Genomic DNA, 22457 nt, shown 5'->3' on the forward strand with positions numbered 1-22457 from the left:
ACAAAGCCGACGTAAAAAGCTCCAAGCAAGGAGTGAGATGTGTGGTAATAACTTCAAAACGTTGCTTGTGTAAAGCATGTAGGCGTGTTATAAAGGCCCTAAAGCACAACAAATCAGTTATATCTGCGGAATACTGTGAGATATTAACTGAACTAGAATAATAAGCCTGTTAAAGTACAAAGAAGCTAAACATTGTGACAGACAGCTACTTCCACTATGGACTGAAGCGAATTGATTTTCGAAGTGTTTCACCACGAGTATCCTTAAAGAATATAATTGTCTACCAAGCTAGGCATAAAAAAAGCCTCAACTCTACATTCAGAGTCAGGTTGATGTTGAATCCGAAAAACTAGATTTCCCCTCCATGCAACCTACTTTTCATTCGCAGCAAACACAGAAAAACAAATGCAAGTGTTACACAAAACATGCAGCATACTGTGGACAAACCTGTCCAGGAGCGATAAGGCCTTCATCTGCAGGTAGGCATTGTGTCTGTGGCTGGCCACTGTGACCTTCCACTAACCTTTAAATCCAAGAGATAATTTATTCTAATCTCTTTTGATATAAAGTCTGAGTCTATAATAAACACAAGCTTGTGGCCATTTGTAATTTAATGATAGGGCGTTTGATTAAGTGTTAAAAAGACGGATCAAGAATGCCCATATTGCAAGTGATGCTGCCCTCAAATGCTGTCGGATTTATTGCGATCATTTGATGGTGTAAGAGGCTTGATTGTGAAAGCTGACCTTTTCGCTGTTATATTTCCATCATAACATGTTTTTGGGGTCTGTTTGAATATTTCTATTTGCATTCGTTCTGTCTCTGCACAGTTTTAAACCTTAATGTGAATTATTCCTTAATTTTGCTGTTACAGTACCCCATTAATATATATTGTAAGTATGGCACTAAACAGTCCAAATAAGAGACTGTTCGTTAGTTGTGAGGGAGGGGGGGGATGTGAATTTTTTTTTTTTTTAGCACTGGGGAGGGACTTATCTTTTTATATTTTGGCTTAGGGGAGGGGCTTACAAAGGTAAATGGTTGCATTTGGTATTTATATTACCACAGATATTTTTTTTAAGGGATGGTCCCTGGACACATCACGTGCCATGAATGCTTCTGTCAAACAAACAAAAAAATCAGCTTAAAATAGTGATTATTAAAATTCCTTTATTCTACATCTCATTTAATATTTGGCCCAAAATAACCCATTTGCACTAACTAATCAGCATGCCTGATGAGTTTAATTCCAGGATTTCATCATCAATAACATTTTAACTTTCAAACATCAAACGATACTTAAAAATCTAATAACTAATTTATGGTGGAGGGAGGGTCAGACATTTTCCGCCAGTTACTCAGGGAGGCTCAAATATTTGCAGCTTTAGGGAAGATAAAAAAAAAAAACCAAAAAAAAAAAACAAAAAAAAAACAGGAAGTCACCCTCAACTTCCCACCCCCTTTCCTCTGACAAGTACAGAACAGAAAGAACAGTCCCAGAATATTTTGTTGTCTTGGTTAGGCCATGGAACTGCACGTGGTCTTGTTATGTTGTGTTGGAGAGGCGGAAGGACGAACCTTATGAGGTGCCTTGAACGCAGCATGAGAGTGACAGGAGGGAGAAAGAGAGAGAGATTGGATTTGAGAAAGAGAGAGGCTGTGTGTGTGTGTGTGTGTGTGTGTGTGAGGGGGGCGGGATGCGAGGGAATTGGCAAGACAATTCATGTCTATTAATATGATCTATACAGCTAGCGTATTATCAGTTGTCTGATGCAGTCCGGACACATATGCTACTCTGTGGTGAGGATCACAGCGCCATGGACAACACTTTTGAATACCCACCCCTTTAGCATACATACAACAGAAACGGCAGGCGGATGTACTGTATACACACACGCCATCGCGACCTCGTTATATATTTATATATTATTGGGGGCGTGGTCAGTGGAATCGGGCTCGGCCAATGGCGTCGCAGTGGAGGGAGCGGGGCGTTCCATTCGGTTAGGAGCAGAAGTTGAACAGCGCGAGCCGAGACAGAGCTCTAGAAAGGCAGATAGAGAGAGAGCAGAGGCAACGGCCCTCTTCTGGAGGGGGGGGCTTATTATAACAAATATATATACACACATGTGTGAACTGTTTGGCCGCACGATAGGTCACATGTGTATAACAGTAATTTTAGAAAAGCATACAGCCGCGGCTTTACATTTAAAATGCCTATTTTACTTTTCCTGTTAGACACGTCCGCCTCTATGAATCAGCGCACTTATTTGGGTACGACGTATCTGGACGTTGCTAAAGGCGCGGTTGAGGTCTTTATGAAGGTAACGAATGATTTTACCCCGACTTTTTTCCAGCAAGTATGCACCTTTGTTGAGCTTAGGGTTCCTTGGGCAAGGTCGGTCGAAATTAATATATGTTGTTTTTGGTTTTCTTTTTTTGACAGCTGCGTGCCCGAGACCCGGCTAGTAGAGGCGACAGGTACATGCTAGTTACATTCGATGATCCACCATACGGAGTGAAGGTAATTAGCAACTGATACACTGTTTACATTTGACAAGTCCAACGTATTTTTCTGTCAGTCAGACTTTATTGTCCTTCTGGTTTGTAGTCAGTGTTGGGCGGCTTCCCGGTGGCGAAAAAACGGCCTTTTTTTGCTCCAAATAACCGCAGACCCGGAGCTGCACTGCCTTCGACCATCCAGCGGACATTTTGCTTTTGTGTTGAGAAAAGTCTCGGGCGTTGAGATGGAGGCGGAGAGATTTATTATCGCCTATGACGTCGCTCTTTTTTTAAAAGTACAGTGTCCTGATTGGTCAAAGAGCCCGCCAATCATCATATACTCCTCCCCCTGCACCATCCACGCATTACCATTGGCCAGTCTAGGCTGAAAGTTGATAAGCCCTCTTCATCATGAGATTTTTTTTATGTGAGTTCGCTGGAAGAAAATAATCATTATTCATATGATAATTATTTGACATAGCGATACTATGAGCATAATGGCCCCGCATACAAACACTCTCTAGTTTTCATATATGCACACACAGGCAAGAAAACACCAAACACACAACCTGTGAATCACTGCAATAATTTCAGGGGTTTCATGTCAGCAAAGCTATCCTCCCAGTAATCAATTGATTTGTTTTACGACCTGGCACACATCTCCCTCTCTGAGCTTTTTATGCCCAATAAAATACAATCCTTAGTACCCACAGGAACCCCTGAGGTCCCTGATCTGCTTTAGTGGCTGGTCTGTATTAGGGATCTCCTGGCTTGTCTAACTCTGTCCATAAACAACACTGTTACTACTCCCTGCACAATATGCATTGCAGTACTCAGTCTATCCCATATCATTAATGCTTCACAACACGTAGAATAGTTTTCTTTCCTTGTAAAGTCTTATTCTGTGTTTGCATGCCTCATGACCAAATTACAAAATGCCAGAGCTGGAAGGTAACTGATTACTTCATCTTTAATAGCAGTAGCTGGTATGCGGTTTAAAAGACAGATGGAGTACAGTGCAAGTGATAAGATACCTGTAATAACCAGCTAATTCAACAATTCTTGTTTTTTGATAATACTCCTGAAAATTTCAGTGTATTTAGCATTCCAACAGCTTAATTTTTTAAATAGCACAAGACCAGAGGCCACAATATTACACTCTGTCTCATGATAATTAGATACAAACTATATAATCATATAGTATGATATTTTACACTCTTCATTTATATGCGCAGGCATTATGGATGCACTTGTAATTATGATGCTAGCAAGAAAGAGAATGGGAAATGTTTGAATAATTAAACAGGTGCCAGTGGTGAGAATATAGGAGAAATGAGTGGAAAAATTAAGCTTCAGGGCGTAAAATGAATTCTTTTTTTTTCATAAGCTGATCAGAGATATAAAAAAACATTTTGTCTCGTACAATCAATTAAATATTTAGCTCACTATCATTTATTTATTCAGTCTTACTTTTGAGTAGTCTTCTAGGGCTTGTTACATTTTTATTTTGATTATATTTTTCTTAACCCACGCTGGATAAAAAATGAAATTAATTTTTTTTTTTTTTTTGCATAATGATTTTAGTATATATCCAAACTTTTGACAGATGAGCAGTGCTATTTTTAAGAGTAGCCACTTCCCTTTTCTCAAGTAACATTTTTAAACACAACATTAATAGTAGTACTTCTGTTGCAGAATATTTGGTGTACTTTCAACACAGCTTTTAAGGTTGTTTTTTTTTAATTAATTAATGTGCAGCCTTGCTTAGTGTAAATATTTAAAGCAGTGCAAGAAGCAAAGTAACTGTGGGTTTATGTGTGGCTCTTTTATTGACCTCCAAAAGAACCAATTTGAGCTCAGTGCCCCAGCACTTAAAACATTATTGCATACTTTTTATTCTGCTACTGTAGGACTGGGTCATGATGAAATACTTTGAGTGGATGTTGTCATTGATGCCTACTTCATTCAGCTATTGACCTTGCAGTATTTGCCCAGTCCAGATCATTGCTTCTCTCGTCCCACTGAAATAAGTCTTGTGTTTAGCCAAATAATCCAAGAAGTGCTATTCCCCCGTTGTAAAGTGTGTTCTCAACTCGTCTCCCTCCTGCTCTTCCTCTCTTTGTCTTCATTGCCTTCTCCTTTGTTGTCTCTGCCTGCTTTGTGCACTGAGGATTATGATGAAAGGACAAGGTTATACTGAATGGGGCTACTCTGATTGCACAGTTACAGAGGCAATAAATTGTTGATGTAGAGGGAGAGAGAGGAGGTTGGGTGAGAGGAAAATAGAAATATTCTGTAGTCTGAATTATTGAGTGCAAGCTAAGCCTTACATTTCTACGGGCCTACGCAAGGGTTTATGTCTGGGTCTATTACCAGCCCTGTGAATGTGTTTCCCCCTTCAGTTCTGCCTCAGCTGCTCAGTGATGTTGCTCGTATGACTCTACAATATTTATCTAACGTCATGTAACCCTCTGAGCTTTCCTAGAAATTCCACCCAAATCATGGCTTTGGAATGATATCCCATGATAATCCAAAAATCTAGATTCACTGGCCTGATTCAGAGAGCAGACATTGGCGCTTCAAGTTTTTTCATCTCTCTCTCTCTGTGTCTTCAGCCTCTTCCCCCCTCCCTCTCCTGATAAAGGAAGTGGTAAGCTTGCAGGTCATCCTTAGATTAAGCGAGGCCGCAGCAGTAAGGTACTTGACCCTGCTGGAGAAAAGTCCAAGAGCAGCTACACACCCACACCCTCTCCTGTGGGAGTGTATCTCTGTCACAGAGGACAGGCGGCAGTAGGAAGTGTATTTCTGGATGCTTGTCATGTATGAAATTAGACTCTTTCTTAAACAGCATTTCCCAGCTCAAATGTGGGCCTGAATTTCAACAATATTATCTTCTGTTCCCAGAGCTTGACACAAGCTGATCTCATTTTATGCTTGCTGTTATGTCATGTTGCACAGAATCAATGTGTTGCTAAGATATCAACTCCTTTTACCAAAGGTGGCAGTCACATGCTCGACATGAATCAGTTTGTGGTTGCCAGTGAACAAAACTCGTTCTGTTTTTCTTTGTAATTACATAGTATGGGTATCTGTGGGTGTGGATCTATTTTGGTTTGTGGCTGTTCACCATGCACTATGACCTCAGGCCTCCTCTGCTGCTCAGTTGTACAGCTGTTTGCCGTGCAGTTCATTCAACACGCTGTCAACGTGTGTGTATTTCAGGCAGGCTGGAAGGAGAACCATGCCACCTTCATGTGCGAGCTGAAGAACCTGCAGGCATCTGGGCTGACTACATTAGGCAACGCTCTCCGCACAGCCTTCGACCTGCTTAACCTCAACCGCCTCGTCTCGGGCATCGACAACTACGGACAGGTATTTTGGCACCAACGTCCTATCATGCATTTATTGGCAGCAGTTTCATCTGTTTCATTTTAACTAGAGCCAAAACTGCGCTTGTTTTTTTGTTGCTTTTTCGAGCAAAGATACCAAATGTTTCGCTTTTTTTACAATTCCCTGGCATTTTATAGACCAAGAATTAATAGACTAATTAATTTAATGTTTATTTTTGCAGGGACAGCACACAGTTAAAAGTAATTGCCCCGGAGTTAGATAGCTGCACAGTTGCATCTGTTGTCCCTGGGCAGGTGGACAATTAAGAAAATACTTGGCAGATTTATCAATAATGAAAAAATGTTAGTTGCAGCCCTAATTGAAATTATTATGAGAAAGTGGCGTGCCATATTTAGTTGTGGATTGGTAATCTATATTATAATATCGGTAATTACAGCGCAGTAATCATCAAGAGTTTTTATTGTGATATGTATTGGCATTTCTTTTGCCTTGTGTGATTTTTCAAACTGGGGCTTATAAGCATAAACAGGCCAATGAGAGTCAGGTGAACTGCAGACTTAGACCCTGTGACAGCCTTTTTATCTGAGGAAAATGTGGGTGAAGATATGTTGAAAATTCAGACTAACATTTCAAATAATCAGCATAACATAGCAGTAAAAATTAGTAGAACAGATAATGGGATGTAGAAACAGAGAGATGCTGATTTTAGTCCAAGAAAGAAAAGCTGAAAATAATACAAGTGGAGGAAGATAACTGTCCGTGAGCGAAACATCTTAAAGCTGATTTCACAAGATAAAATTAATTCTGACATGCAAGCTAGTAACCGTGTGTAACAAGCGTTTCTGATAGAGCCAGTCCCTACTATATATGTGTGTGTTTTCCCTGGATAAATGAAGGTTTGATAATGATTGTCGCAAAGCTTTCAGCTGGCACTTCTTCCCTCCTTTACCCGGGAACAAAGAGTTGAATATTGACTTTCAATTGCAGCTTAATCCACTCAGTCTTCCTCAGTTAGCATCAGTTCCTCACACACATTGTTTCTGCAAACCTCAGCTGGACGGCACAGAGAGAGATTACTACGCTCAAGTAGTGACACAAGTTCTGTGCATTGGCATGTGTGTGTGAATCTACTTAGGCAGTCTGTGTGTGTGTTTGAATTAGACAAGGCTGACCCCTACAGCACAGTGGTGGAGGCCTCTGTCCTTAATGAGTAACACAAGGACACTGTGCAGCTTACAGATGCATTCTGACACAAGGCAAAGATTACAAGCTGCAACACACAGTTCATGTTAGTATTCAGGAGGTTAATAACAGAGGTCTGAAGCTAATATCTTATTAAATACTGTGTTTAAGTGGACCTCTGTTTTAATAGTGTTCCTGCATTTTGCCATTACCGTAAGCATGGGAAACCAGCTCCATTTGATGTTTATGGAGATGGGAATCTTTTTGATACGCAGAGCTGTGAACAGTGTAGCAGAGAATAAATGGGGTCAGTGTTTGCTTGAACTTGGATTTAATTGCTGAATGTTACACTTTCCATCTCAGGGCCGTAACCCCTTCTTCTTGGAGCCATCTGTGATCATCACTATCACTGATGGGAACAAGCTTACACACAGCTCTGGCGTGCCAGATGAGGTGAGAGCACAAACAAACGCAGTAGTGCTGCTATGTACTGATTTGTTTGGACTGTATAATAACACGAATGCTAATGTTTGTAAAACTGTGCAAATGGTGGCCTGCGGCAGTTTTCACATTATCCTTTTCTTTCTTTGTCTTGTTGTGTAGCTCCACCTGCCTCTGAACTCTCCATTGGCAGGCAGCGAGCTGACCAAGGAGCCCTTCCGCTGGGACCAGCGTCTATTCGCGCTGGTGCTGAGGCTGCCAGGAGCAGCCACACCAGACACCGAGCAACTCGGTAGCGTCCCCACAGATGAGTCTGCCATCACCCAGATGTGTGAAGTCACTGGAGGTTTGGCATTTTCCTTGCTTGATATCAGACAGAATTGTCAACTTGTCACACTCTGTTTCCATCTTTACTCTGACATTGAGTCCACTCTGAATGATTTCCCGTGTGATTTTTTTTCTAACTAATCACTGGAAACCAACGTAACTGCTTGAATCTAATGTCATATAAAGTCCACAGTGATGTGAAGTCACTCCAACAAAGAATGGAGCATAGTGAAGTAAAACAATATACGACGTTGGACGATATTGAGAAGACACGCCAATGTAGAACACCCTTGATAGCAGCTTCTACCTTGTCTGTAACACTCGCCATAAATGTTATAACCCCTCACTGGTTCAGGTGCACCACTTGACAACATCTTGATAACAGTGTTAGTCCTGCCTGTAGTACTGATTTGCTAATCAAGTCCCCCTGTGGCACTCAGTGGTCATTTTTTATTTTAATGAAGAAAACATTGTTTCATGTCACAATGCCAGATAAATCAGTCAACTTGAACTTGGTGGAGTGGACACATTCAAAGGTCTAATGTTGCCATACTCAAGTGTATCAATATTTTCTTCCATCCCTAATAACTGTGCTTCCTGTTTTTCTCTCAGGGCGATCGTACTGTGTGCGGACACAGAGGATGTTGAACCAGTGTCTGGAGTCTCTGGTCCAAAAGGTTCAAAGTGGTGTCGTCATTAATTTCGAGAAGACGGGGCCAGATCCGCCTCTCATCGGGGAAGGTGAGCAGCACACTGAGTGGACACAAGGCTACAACTTAACCTTTCTTCTGCCTTCAAACTTTTGTAATGGATCATGTATGAACACCAGTAACAACACTGCCGTCATTACATTTTGGTATGCGCAAAATGTTTCACTACTCAAGAGCCCGGTCCAGTTCATAAAACATGAATCAAATGGCCGACGCCCTCTGAAAGAAGTATATTTTATTGAGTTTCTGAGCACATAATCTCATCACATTTCATAAAGCAAGTTAGAGCAAAGATACTGTGGGCAGTGAAACAGGTGAAAGCAGAAGAGAATCTTCTTATCTTGGATCACCACAGTGCACTAAAAGGAGAAGTGAGTGCATTGACTAGATCAGCCAAACATGGAGGAATATAAAAATTGTTGCTGTGTAAAGATAATTTGACTCACACTCACACAAAGAGATTCAAAGTTATATGTATGTGTTTAGAAACATCAAAGGTTTTAAACAGACAATTTCAGGCACTTGAGAGAGTGTAACACTATTTCAGAAGATGATGAAAGCTTAGTCATATCCATGACTCAGGCTTTGATAGTGGTTGAGAAATGTGTTCTCCCTTACATCTTATCTTTGTTTGTTTTGCAGACAACTCAGTGGAGTCAGTTCGTTCTGTGTCATCCTTCGGCCCACAGCCGTGGCACAGTTGCCACAAACTCATCTACGTGCGACCGAACCCAAAGACGGGGGTCCCAGTTGGGCATTGGCCTATACCAGAGTCCTTCTGGCCGGACCAGAATTCTCCCACCCTGGTGAGCAGAGGCTTGAAATATCACAGCAGCACCTTTAGTGTGTCATTCTGCAGGTTGTGGAGCTATGTTTTACACAAACTTTCTCTCATGTTTCTCTCTTTTATTGGCAGTCCTCTTTTTCTCGGTCTAACATGAGTCTAACTTTGACTTACAGCCAATATAAACAAGTGTCCAACTCTGCAAACTCATCCTGTGATCTCCATTATCAGTTTCATTTGCAAACACACCACATGGGTCTGTACCACAGATAAAATTGTCTAACGGCTTCCTCAATTATCTCCCTGTCCTGCACCCAGCCACCTCGCTCTGCACACCCCATGGTGCGTTTCTCTTGCGTGGACTGTGAGCCCATGGTGATTGACAAGCTTCCCTTTGACAAGTACGAACTGGAGCCATCTCCACTCACCCAGTTCGTTTTGGAAAGGAAGTCTCCACACATGTGCTGGCAGGTATGGTCGATATTCACACACCCATCATCTCTGTTGGCTTGTTTCCACTGTGTCTGGTGTTGCCTCTGGGACTTTTCTGAAAACCAGAAATAATGAGGTTGCTAGCTGAAGTCAAAAAATCTTTTCACCTTTTCATAGTTGAGAATTAGCAATGAGCCTCGCTTGAGAAGCTTGGTTGCTAGGCACAGATCTGCAGATGTTTTCAGTTATGTTTTTTTTTTAACTTAATAACCAAAATGATATTTAACTCTCTAATTTTCCTTGTTGTCCTCAGGCGTTTGTTAACAGCAGCGGGAAACAAAGTGACCTGGGACAGCCGTTTGGCTACCTTAAAGCCAGCACCACTCTCACCTGTGTCAACCTGTTTGTCATGCCTTACAACTACCCTGTCCTTCTCCCACTCCTCGGTAAGACATATGGCACCAAATATTTCCTTTGAAGTGGCCTCAAAACTTCTGGGTCAGTAGGTCTCAGCTGATATTAAATTTAAAAAGCTGTCCTTTTCTGGGTCATTTCATCATCTGCAATCTTTTTACCCACAAACATCTTCAGCTATAATCATAATCACAAATAACATGCTCATGACAGAGCAACTTCTTAACAGTTAATATATAATAACACTATTCAAAAAAAATATTTTGGGTTGTGTGGGGTATTTAAAAGGATAAGTAGTATGTAGTCCTGAGTAGTGTCGGCAGTCGGCCCTCAGCAGCAGGAGGTGAAGGTTGATGGCTGAGCGGTCACTGATCCAGAATGCTAAAATGTTATTCTCCTCCTTTCTTTGTCTCCTTACAGATGATTTGTTTAAAGTGCACAAACTAAAACCAAACCTCAAGTGGCGACAGGCTTTTGAGATGTACCTGAAGACAATGCCTCCATACTACCTCTTGGTAAACTAACGCTGTGTCACTTATGCTGCCTGTCGTAAAAGTTTAAGACATGGCTATGTATTTGTTCTGCATGTAACTAACATCCACAATTTCTTCTGGCAGCCCTTAAAAAAGGCATTGAGGATGATGGGTGCACCCAATCTTATTGCGGACACAATGGACTGTGGCCTCAGTTACAGTGTTATCTCTTACCTGAAGAAGCTCAGCCAGCAGGTATGGACTCACTGCACACAGGTTCCCTTAACATCATTTCCAAGCAATGTGATAGGTGTAGTAGGCATGATGGCCTGGTGCTGAGACACTGCATCGGTAGTTGAAGGTCCAGTGTGTAAGATCTAGGAGGATATATTGGCAGAAATTGAATATAAGAAGAAGGTGAGGTTTCCTTAGTTTAGAATCATCTGAAAATAAGATTTGTTGTGTAATTATTGCCTTATAATGATCTGAATTTGTCTATATATGGTGCGGGTCCTCTTCCACGGAGTTCACCATGTTGCACTGCCATGTTTCTACAGTAGCACAGAGCAGACAAACCAAACACTGGCTCTAGATCAGGCCATTCGTGTATTTATGTTGGCCGCCGTATTTCCCCTACACGCCTGGCACATGGGAGACGTTTCAGTTGGTTGCAATCTAAAACCTTGGCTGCTAGATGCCACTTAATCTTATACACTACACCTTTAAAGGGTCTTTGAGCATGAGACAGAGCGCCAGTTAGTTTCAGAGCAAAAAAATAGATGTGTGTCTTCTTCCAGCAATCAAAACATGAGATGGAAACTCCGAATTGATTAAGGTGATAACTAAATGAAAATTACTGAATATTTCTAATGCTGTCAAAGGTACGCCTGACACTGGTAATTTGGAATATAGTTGTTAAACTACTGTATTTGTGTATTATATTGTATTCTCATCTTAAACTCAACAGGTCAAATTATAAGTTGAACCTTAAATTTAGACTGAAACAAAAATCATGTCTGCTCTGTGTTTGCTCAATAGATAATCAGCACTGGTACTGTGAGGAATGTTCATGAAATGAAAGTAGGCAATTTATCTTAGATATTGTTACTCAAACATGAGAAAACCAAAATCTAATTTCCGACTGAACGTCTGACCATGAAGTTGTTAAATAAAGTGTTCCTTGTTTCCTGTTCTGTTGGTATAAAGGCAAAGATGGAATCAGATCGTCTAATCGTGTCGGTGGGGAAGAAGGCTCCCCAAGAAACTGGCATAAAGGTGAAGAACCACTCCAGCTCCCTCTCCCTGGCCCACCGGCGGGACTTCAAGCAGTTGCTACAGGGAATCACCGGGGAGGGGCCCCTTCGCCTGGGGGAAGTCAACTTCAAAGAGTTTGCTGGCTTCCAGATCGCCCTGCTCAACAAGGTAGATTTCTGAGAAGCATAAAAAACTTTGTGTGGGCGAGAAGTTACAGGGAAAAAAACAGGACAAGTGCAGCGTTTGGTGGGTTTTCTCTGACTGGAGATGCTGATGTGTTTGCAGGATGTGAAACCTCAAGCTTATCGAAACGCATACGACATCCCAAGACGCAACCTCCTGGATCAGCTCACCCGGATGCGCTCCAATTTGCTGCGGACTTCACAAAAACACATTCGAGGGCAAGATGAAGGTATAAAATCCCACTGTTAGATGGAAATCTAAAAAAAATGAAATGTTGAAATTAGTTTTAATTGAATCATTTTGTCCTGCCCCCTATCCCGATGAAATTGTTAAATCTTTATTTAACCAGGTGAAGACACGCTGAGATTCAGCATAATATAATACTGCATTTGTACTGTATAAACACGTTAATAGAACCACAGTCAGTGTATTACCCACAGTAGATGGCGGTTGGCACATTTCATGTTTGGAGAGGCAGACAGGAGTATTTGGGCATAGATGCTAAGCAGTGTGCTGCTGTGGAGGCCACCTTAGTGTGGATCTGAGAGTCACACAATAACACAAATTAACCGATGGAGGCCGCAGTAGACCGGCAACTCCCTTGTTCAGCGAGGTAATATTACTGTTTCTGTCAAAGGAGTCTGGTGACTGTCGACAGGGGCGGCAGCAAAAGGAGTCCAGCCACCTGCAAAAAAAGACTCACCTAAAATAATCCTCAATCAAAATCAGCATCAGTGTACATGAGATTTAGAATATGTTTGCTGCTCTATCTTACCATCAGAGAGCCCTTACTAATGGGGAACTAAATCAGTTATCTATACTCTCTTCAAAGCCACCAAACTCCATTGACAGAAACATTAACCTTATCTTGCAGCACACAGGAGTTGCTGGTCTACTGCTGCCTCGACTGGTTGGTTTGTTTGTGTTATTCTGTGGCTTCCGGAGCCAACTCGTGTGGCATCCACAGAAGTACATGGCTTTATATGTAGCAACAACATGATGCAGAAACTTACGTCAGGTCACGTGGGAAAACGTTTTTGGAAGGGCTTGGGAAAATGGCATTTTGATGCAAGACATACATACGCTGACCAAAATTTAAATGTTTGGATTTGAGGACACTGATGAGAAGCTACAGAATGATAGAAAAAATAAAATAAAATAAAAATAATGGAGCTGCCTTTAATGTTTTTTCCAAAGGTTGCACTGCCCATTGAAAGGTCCAGTGTGTAGGATTTAGGTTGATATATTGGCAGAAATGGAATACAATACTCATAACTGTGTTTTCGTTTGCGTACAATCACCTGAAACTAAGAATTGTTGTGTTTTTATTAGCTTAGAATGAGGAGTGGGTCCTTGTCCATGGAGCCCACCATGTTTCTACAGGAGCCCAGAACAGCCCAGAAAAGACAAAAATCCCCCACTGGCTCTAGATAAGGCCCTTTGCGTTTTTAAGTTACCCAAAGGCCATCATAGATTCTCTACACACTTGGAAAGAGAGTGGTGAGCAAAGGGGTATTCTCATCTGCAACCTCACTAATAGATACTTAATCCTACACATTGGCAAGGACCAGTGTGCAGGAACTTCAATGATATGAACCTAAATCACCAAATATCCCCACAAAACCAGTATGAAACATCTATGGAATTCCTTTGTTATTATTAAAGTATTTATTTAATACTAATAATCTTTCCTGTGGTTGTTAGACTATCTGCACAGCATCCCGGTGGCCCAGATGGGAAACTATCAGGAGTACCTCAAAATGATGCCGTCTCCTTTGAGAGAAATTGACCCTGACCAACCCAAACGCCTGCACACGTTTGGAAATCCTTTCAAGCAGGATAAGAAGGTAAATATACATTAACACATAATACTGGTCAATGCACTTTATCTATTCACAATGTGGCTTTTAAGAGATGTCTTCATTCAATATTTAGTCTCTCCATTCTTTAATGATTTGTTTTGCTGTATGTTCATCTCAGGGGATGATGATCGATGAGGCAGATGAGTTTGTAGCAGGGCCTCAAAATAAGAAACGAGGAAACTCTGGGGATTCCAATTCGAGTACTACTATGAAGAGAAGGCGGAGCATGTCCCCGTTACTGCGGCGGCCACAGACTCCACCAGCGAGCACCAACCATGTGGTGGCGGGAAAGAGTCTTGGAGGGGTTCAGGGGCAGCAGAACCTCCTCAAACCCATCCCACAGCACAAAGGTAAGATTCAGATGCCTATAGAACATGAAACATATATTGTGTGTGTATCTATGAGGAATTGATTGTAAAATGTTGCACAATTGGCACTGTTTAGTAGTTTTAAATTGTTATTTGTTGCACCCACAGGAGTGGATGGCAACAACGCGGTGGTCACTGAGAGTAACGGAGACGGGATTCTTGAGCCTGAGTCAGGGGAGATCTGGACAGCTGAGATGGACACTGTAGCAGAGAACCCGTCTACACTGAGCCTAGAGGAGAAGGCCGGACTGGGAGCAACAGATCGGGGAGAGGACATCGACGTGACGGAGGAGAGACTTGTGGAAGATCGTCTAGATGAGCAGCAGCTGGAGGACAAACACAACTGTGACCGACTGAGTCCACAGAGCCAGCTAGAGGACACTGAGTCTGACCCTGCAGTGCTTGAGACCATATTCATAGCCCCACTAGATGGCAGCCAAGCAGAGTTGAGAAGTCAGGTCATCAAGGAGGTCCGCAAGCCTGGGCGAAGTGAGTATGAGCCAGTGCAGCATATCACATTACGCTCATTGTTATTCTAATCAGATAAAGCTGGTGTCATATTGTAAACATTTGAATCATTGCTGTGTGTGTGTTCTTCGTCAGACTATGAGGCAATACTTGGTCTACTGCAGCAGGTGAAGGGATCAGTTAATGTGCAAAGGTACTTCATCCAACATGCCATCAGAGAGGCCGTCAGGTAAGAAACAGCGACTCATTTTAATGTTTTTACATACAGTGTTGAAGGAGTACTTCACCCTCAAAATGTTTTTCTCGCATGCCTCCACAGTAGGGCTGGGTAACATTTAAAAAATTATGATACCAGCACCAATAACGGCACCCATATAGTGATACCAATACTAAAAAAGTACTTTATTCAATACCCATAACATGAATGAAGTGGTGTGTAGTGTAGCCATACTTTCAAACATTTTGGTGACATCTTGTTATACCGAACTGCCAACTCTATTTATACACCACACTCGACCTCACCACACCACACAGACTGTATGGGCTGTAGTTGTTGCTGCTACAGGAGTATGAGCTCCGCATCAAATATCATCATATAAGCTGCTGCTGTGTTAGCTCATGCTCACCGGGCAGACGAAAAGGGAAAAAATTCTTGATGAATCGGAGTAAAATGTGGCTGTGTTGTGTTAACAACAGCAAAACTATATCAGAACATTAGTGTAGAAACTCTCACACAACTCTTGCAGTATAATCCAGGTCTCACTGATCCGGTCGTATGTTCAGTTCTTCCCAAACAAATGCGAGAACCTTTCTATTTAAAACACTTCAGCATTAACAGTCTCACACATGGACGAGTAGTGTTTAAACTCTGCACTTGCGAAGGCGTGCTGCTCATATGCGTGTTAATGTGTTTGTTTGATATAGTTTTGCTGATGTTAAACACAGCCTCCTCTTACTTGAATTCATCATGAATTTTCTCTGGATTCTTGGCTCACTGTGAAGGCATGCGAGATAAACAAGATTTTCTTCATGAATTAAATGTAACAGGGTGAGTAACCGATATACAAGTGATCATATTGTGGGTGACGTATTCCTTTAAGTGAAGGGATTAAAGCCTCACAATAACCCTGTCTCTGACACAGAACATGCCTGTTCAGTCTTAAGACCTGTGTCACTGCACTGACATTATATTAAAGCAGGTTTACCTACATGAATCCCCTCTGCTTGTTTTCTGTAAGCTTGCTTCCTTTATGTCCGCTCATCCTTCTGACTTCCCTTTACCTCTCCTGGCAGGTTCAAGAAGCGGGTACTGATCCAGCAGCTGGAGGCGTCCCTCGCTGAGTTGGAGGCGAGGGAAGCGACAACCTCACAGCTCTCCAATGATCACGGCAGTTAGTGATGAAGCCACATCTGTTACTAGAAAAGGGAATAAAGCTCCTGTTTTGTCAACAGTTTCACCACCATCAAAGAGACGTGCTTGTTGGTTAGCCTCAAAGAGACAAATTGACGAACTGTGGGGGGGGGTGAAGGAGAAATGCACTGATAGCTGATGCTCCCATTGTTCCTGTGCTGTTACATCACATCCTGTTAGAGGCAGAGGGTAAGGGGTTTAACTGAAGGACAGATGAGGAACGAGGTTTAAAGTATAATCCTCTTCATATTGACAGATGCCTTAAACATCCATATGGCTTTTGTCTGTGTTCGCACATTGTTCAGCAGACACACATACGCACTCCGTCAGACAGACACACACAAAACGCCATCAGAGCCTCAGTGGCAAAGCAAGGGATGGACAGGTACATTCCTGTTGTTGTTATTCTTTGACAGACCTTTCTTCAGCTGGTCTGAAAAGTGTTTGTAAGACTGAACCACGTTTTTTCTACGAGTAATAATATGTTGTGCATCCACGTAGATTTATGTCTAGCACCCAGGTCCACCTCATGTTCTGCAGAAAGGATGCACTGATGTTTTTATTTGTTTTATAACCAAACTGATTCTGTTGTTTTCTAATATTTTACTCACCATATCAGCTAATACTGATATGCATTTGCATTAGGTGTGGGCGATATGGACAAAATGTATGAGCACAGATGTAGTTTAATGTTGCAGTTGCACTGCACTGTATATTCTGACATATCATCAATTTCTGGAGGTTTAATTGAGAAAAATAAAAAACCCAGATGGATTTTTTTTGCGAATATAGTCACTAAAATACCTGATGCTATATTTTGTCATATCGTCCAACCCTAATTGGCATTTTTCAGCCAAAAGCAGTCCAAATAAGGTTAGCCTGCACACATCTTAACCTAACTGACTTTTAAAATTGGGTCCATTTTGTTACTATTTTGACAGTTTGAATTAATGTGCTCTTGAAAACAAATCACACACCAGTGCTTTTTAAAGCTGAAGGAAAAGGACAGTATATAGACGTATCAGTGTTTTGAGATGGATGTGGACTATGTCCATGATAAACAACGAGACAGTTGTGTTCTTTGGTTTATCAATAGAGCGTTATTATCCTCCTACCTGCCATGACAGCAATACAACATAAGTTCAGTGAATGCAGCTGCTTGGATCCATTTAGAGTTTACTCCTCCGATGCTGTAACACACACACACACACACACACACACACACACACACACACACATTGCAAACATACACAGTCCAATAAATCTCCCCCCACAAACACTCCATTGATTCCCAGAATCACAACTTTATTGGGAGGACTTTCTGCATCTGTCTGGGCTCGGTCGACAGTCACCTGTTGTGGATTTTAACAGCTGGTTATCTGCCCTCTGCTGCTTTTTTCCATAAACCCATGTTAGCGCTCCTCCTTTTGTTTCCCTTGTTTCTATGATGATGTACACTACTTTTTAATGTTCATAAGGAATATAGATTATTTTTGTGAATTTGTTTATTTCAGAGTATAAGAAATATTTTGAACAAAATGTTTAAAGCCAATTTTGTAAAACAGGTTAAATACATATATAAAACGGAAAGTTTTATGAACCTACTCCTTTTTTATACAAAACAAAAAATAAACCACAGTTAGAATGGTATCTCCTGCTGTGTGTCAGTGTGTGTCTTTCTACCTTTCAGTGATGTTTATTATCCCGCAATGCCAAAACAATTTTATATTTTTGCATTATGAAAAGTGTCTGTTTCAGAGATGCAAATGTCTGGTACAGCTTGTACCATATTGCATTTCTTAATTTGGGTGGTGTTCCCCTTTAACTCCAGCTGTCTCCAACCTTTTCTGAGCAAAGCAGTGTCTCCATGGGACCAGTCCTCACTGGTGGTGACCAGTCCAACTAAAGAATGGCTGTTGTCCTTTTATCTGAATATTTTCTGAATAGATCATTCAGTAACTGAGAGGGGGGGAAAGGTACAGATTTAAGTGTAATAAACATTTTGTGCAGTAGAAATGGGTTTTTTTAAATCATCTTGAGACCCTGAGAGGGGAGCTGACGCCCTGGTTGGGGCATATTTTAAGCAACAAAAAGAAAAAAAGGGGTTTTCCACAGGGATGGAAATGAAATTTTTGTCCAACTGTCACTGTGGCTGGTGGTTTCCAAAATCTACCAGCCACTCAATACATTACCATTGTTTTTGGTTTTTTTTTGGCAGGTGAGCAAAGCAAAACTAGCAGCCACTTGCATAGTTCACCAGTATTTGGCTGGTGAGTGGTGCTAATTTTCAACCTTGGTTTTCCACAGTATTCTGCATCAAATACAGAACACACTAAAAAAAATTCCCTTAAATGAAAGCAAATCTTCAGCTGTGATCTTGCATGTATTACATCAGATGAGTCAATAAATCCCAACAGAAACAGCCTAAATAATTTTATTTGGAGCTAATCTCATCTCAAACATGAGAAGTAGACATAAGACACTTGGTGCTGCAACAGTAGTAATTTCTTGATTTGGTGCAGCCTCCTTGACAACTTAAGACTAAAAGCTCTTCTACTGCCACCCAGAGGCGACATGAACAACTGATTAGGTGGAAATTTTCTGTGATGCAGCAGCCAACAACAAGGTCACAGGCACATTTCTGCATTGTCATTATTACTTTAAGAACTTCCCCTCCTATTGATAAAGGAGGTTAATCTGTGACACCATCAGCACTTGTTACCAATTTTTTTCCACACCGATTAAGCAGGGTAGCAAACAGATTCCTTCTGGTTGTTTGTCTTTTAACAGCCCCTACAGATTGAAGTAGAGAGATTTGAGCCTTCTTGTCTAGTCTGAATAAGGGATAAAAGACAAAAGAATGGATTCAGACACTTTGTAAAATCAGTATGCCTTTTATTAAATTAAAAACATCTGTTGAATCTTAACAAAATGGAAAATGAAGGAAAAACAAACTCCACCCAAATGAATGTACCATTGCTTTCTAGTTCGCCTTAGTGTTCACAGTATCAGTGGAACGGCTGCCTAACGTTTTCTGCTTTCACATCTCACCTCGACTTGATTTCCTGTTGCATAAAGCAAACCTCTTTAATACATACAGGAAGTACAGATGAGGCTTTATGCTTCCAGGAAATCAAGTAAATAAAAGGTCCTCAGTTCATACAAACAAAACTCATCTCAGTTCACAAAATTCTGCCCAGACAATTTCTGAAGACTGATGTGTGGTCGAAATGGAACAGAAATGAAACAGGCGTTTAAATGCCCCTTGTATGAAGGATATACAAAGGACAGCATTATCCCAGTTCAGTTCAGAAGGGACACAAAGTGCAGATGTCTCTGTATCTTAAGACTCCAAAGCAATCACATACTGTATATACAAACAAGTCTGCTTGAAAAATCGAAGGGTTGGCACAGTCAGTGTTGAATATGGTGGTGACCACTGTTATGGACAGAGATGCAAGTTTGAACAGCATATTAGTTTATGTACAAATACAAATTAAAGTAGAGGAAGGTGTATGCTCACTCTGCCTCCTCTGTCTAACAAAAACAAATCTTATCTGATGTTGATAATGTTACAGGCAGGAAAGGCCAGTCTCAGTGCAAATGCTCCAGCTTGCGTAGCCGTATGGGGTTGGGAAGAGCTTGCTGGTTGCGTACGGAGGAGGGCTCCTCCTCTGGCGTGCGGAATAGCACCCGACCCCGGTGATTGAAAAGGTAAAAGGATGGGTGGTTCCTCAGTGTATCAAATGTTCTGGGGAAAAAATGATAATGTTATGAAAAGACTGGCACTGTACAAATATTGTTCTGCTTTCAAAGAGACAAACAGGAAGTTATGCACATATTGGACTCCTACTGCAGCAGCTGCCTGCACTGTGGTGCATATGTCATGTGGGACAGCTCTTACAATGGCAGATCACATCTCTGCACACTGTAATACATTTTATCTCCTCTCTATAAAAGTCTAATTCAGAGCAGTTTTTTCATTGTCGATTCATCTGTGGATCTCTGTTAACTGGTTGTTTGCAGTGTAGTGGAGGGTATACGCAGGTATACAGGGTAAACCCACCTCTTTTTCTGGCCATTTACAGTATACCCATCTATCTGCCAAAAAGACAGGAATATATAGGAAAATACACCCACTTCCTCCTCGGTTACCCATCTACCTTGTAGTACACCCACTTCATTGACTACCACTTTACCACTGGTTGTTTAGATCCATAAAATGTCAGAAAATGGTGAAAAATGACAATGAGTGATTACTAAAGGCCAAGATAACATCCTCAAATGTCTTGTTTTGTCAACAACCCAAAGATATTCAGTGACCGTCAGAGATGAGTACAGACACGAGAAAATATTCACATTTAAGAAGCTGGAATCAGAGAATTTTTGACTTTTCTTAATGATTCACTCAAACTGATTAACTGATTAATTGTTGCAGCTCCGATAGATAAATATAAACAATAAAGCACTGTTCTAGACCAAACATTAGCACAATGTTGCATAAGACCCAGTGCTTAGCTAATTTATTGGATAACAATTTTAACAATAAAAAAAATATGTCTGCTTTCCTTTCTTTGTGACTTTGCTACCTAAAACTCTGGAAAACTGTGTTTGACATTTATCGCTATTTCCTGATATTTTGCAGGATAAACACTTCTTGAAAAGAAAGACAGAAATTTTCTTTTATTTCCATTCAATTTTTTTTTTTTTTTTTTTACAACTGGACTCATGATAGGCAGACCAAAGTGCCTCAACTACCATCACGTAATGTATTGATGCAGTTATTACACAGATAAATAGTTAGCTCAGCAATCCTTTCCCTTACATCTACCGTAGGCCTTCCTCTGAACGATTTGGCACGGGACACATATAAAAAACAAACTGGAAATGTACATGATTTTGACAGACAGAAAAGATGATGAAATCTGAAAATCTGTTGTTTAACCATTTGGTCTTACCTAGAGAAAAGATTATGCACATACTTTCTAAATACCTAAATGTTTTACTGCCATGTGTTGGACTGTTTTTTCAGTGTCCCCATTATATTATATTATTACATATTAGTGTCTGCTATTGAGATTGTGGTTGAAGATCTTCACAAACACTCTTAATGGTGTTCAATATAAAGATACCTCTGGCCTTTACAACATATAGGTCACAAACAACAACACATGAACTCAGGGAGGTTCAGTGTGTGTCTGTGGGAATTGATTCCAAGTGCAGTTACTATAAATGCAGGTGAGGTGGTGAGCATGTCTCCCCTGTGGCAGAGGAGACTAACAACCACATTACCAAGGGACAAAGGTGCTGCAACTCAACGTACTTGTTTTTGAGCTCTGAGGAGGCGTCCATGTCTTTGAACTCCCCGGCGATGTGGACAATACCATAACAGGTCATCACGAACGATAACAAGGTCTGTAATACAATCTGCGGACATAAAAATAAACATACTGATAAAAATGGCTTTGACACATAGTTGGGGGTTAGATGTGAAAGGCCGGCGGAGTTTAAAATGGACTGCAATAGGATGAAAGGCACTCACATCAATTGGTAGTGTCTCGTTTTCCTTCTCTGTGAGTCTCAGGTATGATCGATCTGTGGTGAGAAATATATGTTAGGCTGCAATTCACACGAACACCACGACACTGTGGCGACAAGCAGCTAAGACCGACTGATAAACAAGAGCTTATATTTAATATACAAGTCGCGATAAAATATATGATTACAAATTATCTACAGATGCAGATTTCAGTCTTCCACCCCTGTCAGTGACTGTGAGCGGAGCTGAGCTGCGCTAGCTTCTAGTTAGCCCGCTGCTGGACCGAAAGGCCCAACCCGCTGTTTTACCTCTCTGCCCGGTGACACCGGAGCCCTCCGGTAATATATAAATATACCGAGACACATGTTTTATTCCTCTGTACTGAAACTTACGCTGTGCTGCTGAAAAAGCTGCATGAGCTAAGGCAAACAGTCCGACGCCGACAACACCTTTCCAAAACGACGAAGCCATCTTGATCCAGAGCGATGAGGAACTGTGAGCAGTGTCGTAAAGCAGTGTTGTAAAACGGTGTCGTAAACAGCCGCAACCATGGCGGGGTCAAAATAAATCCCCAACCAAGATGTATGATTTCTACTGTTTCAACAAAAGGGTATGACCAAACCTGCAGAGCAATTCCCATACTGTCTCTGCTTACACATTGCTTGCCCTCTCTAAAAGTTAGTGATGATAACTCGATGGATAAAAACGTGATAAAGAATTATTGGTATGTTTTTTTTAAACAAAACGATTTAACTAGTG

The 22457-nt window shown here is 41.2% G+C and overlaps 2 protein-coding genes across 2 annotated transcripts; one reads left to right on the plus strand and one right to left on the minus strand.

Annotated features, from left to right (window-relative positions):
• The first annotated feature begins 2020 nt into the window (after positions 1 to 2020).
• On the plus strand, positions 2021 to 17809 carry ints6l (integrator complex subunit 6 like). The gene is made up of 18 exons (XM_033632465.2): positions 2021 to 2321; positions 2444 to 2521; positions 5722 to 5871; positions 7396 to 7485; positions 7636 to 7819; positions 8413 to 8541; positions 9153 to 9316; positions 9613 to 9765; positions 10040 to 10172; positions 10561 to 10655; positions 10758 to 10868; positions 11820 to 12035; positions 12153 to 12279; positions 13755 to 13897; positions 14031 to 14262; positions 14389 to 14769; positions 14884 to 14977; positions 16042 to 17809. The coding sequence occupies exons 1-18, from the start codon at positions 2211 to 2213 to the stop codon at positions 16142 to 16144; spliced, it is 2694 nt and encodes an 897-aa protein (XP_033488356.1). The 5' UTR covers positions 2021 to 2210; the 3' UTR covers positions 16145 to 17809.
• A 1224-nt stretch (positions 17810 to 19033) lies between these two features.
• mmgt1 (membrane magnesium transporter 1) lies at positions 19034 to 22223 on the minus strand. Its single transcript, XM_033632662.2, has 4 exons — positions 22091 to 22223; positions 21702 to 21754; positions 21483 to 21586; positions 19034 to 19910 (listed from the first exon to the last, which is right to left on the minus strand). Exons 1-4 carry the CDS (start codon positions 22167 to 22169, stop codon positions 19754 to 19756), a joined length of 393 nt encoding a protein of 130 aa, XP_033488553.1. The 5' UTR covers positions 22170 to 22223; the 3' UTR covers positions 19034 to 19753.
• Positions 22224 to 22457: the final 234 nt, after the last annotated feature.

Source organism: Epinephelus lanceolatus, chromosome 7 (assembly GCF_041903045.1).
Source record: "Epinephelus lanceolatus isolate andai-2023 chromosome 7, ASM4190304v1, whole genome shotgun sequence".
In the NCBI taxonomy this organism is placed as follows: domain Eukaryota; kingdom Metazoa; phylum Chordata; class Actinopteri; order Perciformes; family Serranidae; genus Epinephelus; species Epinephelus lanceolatus.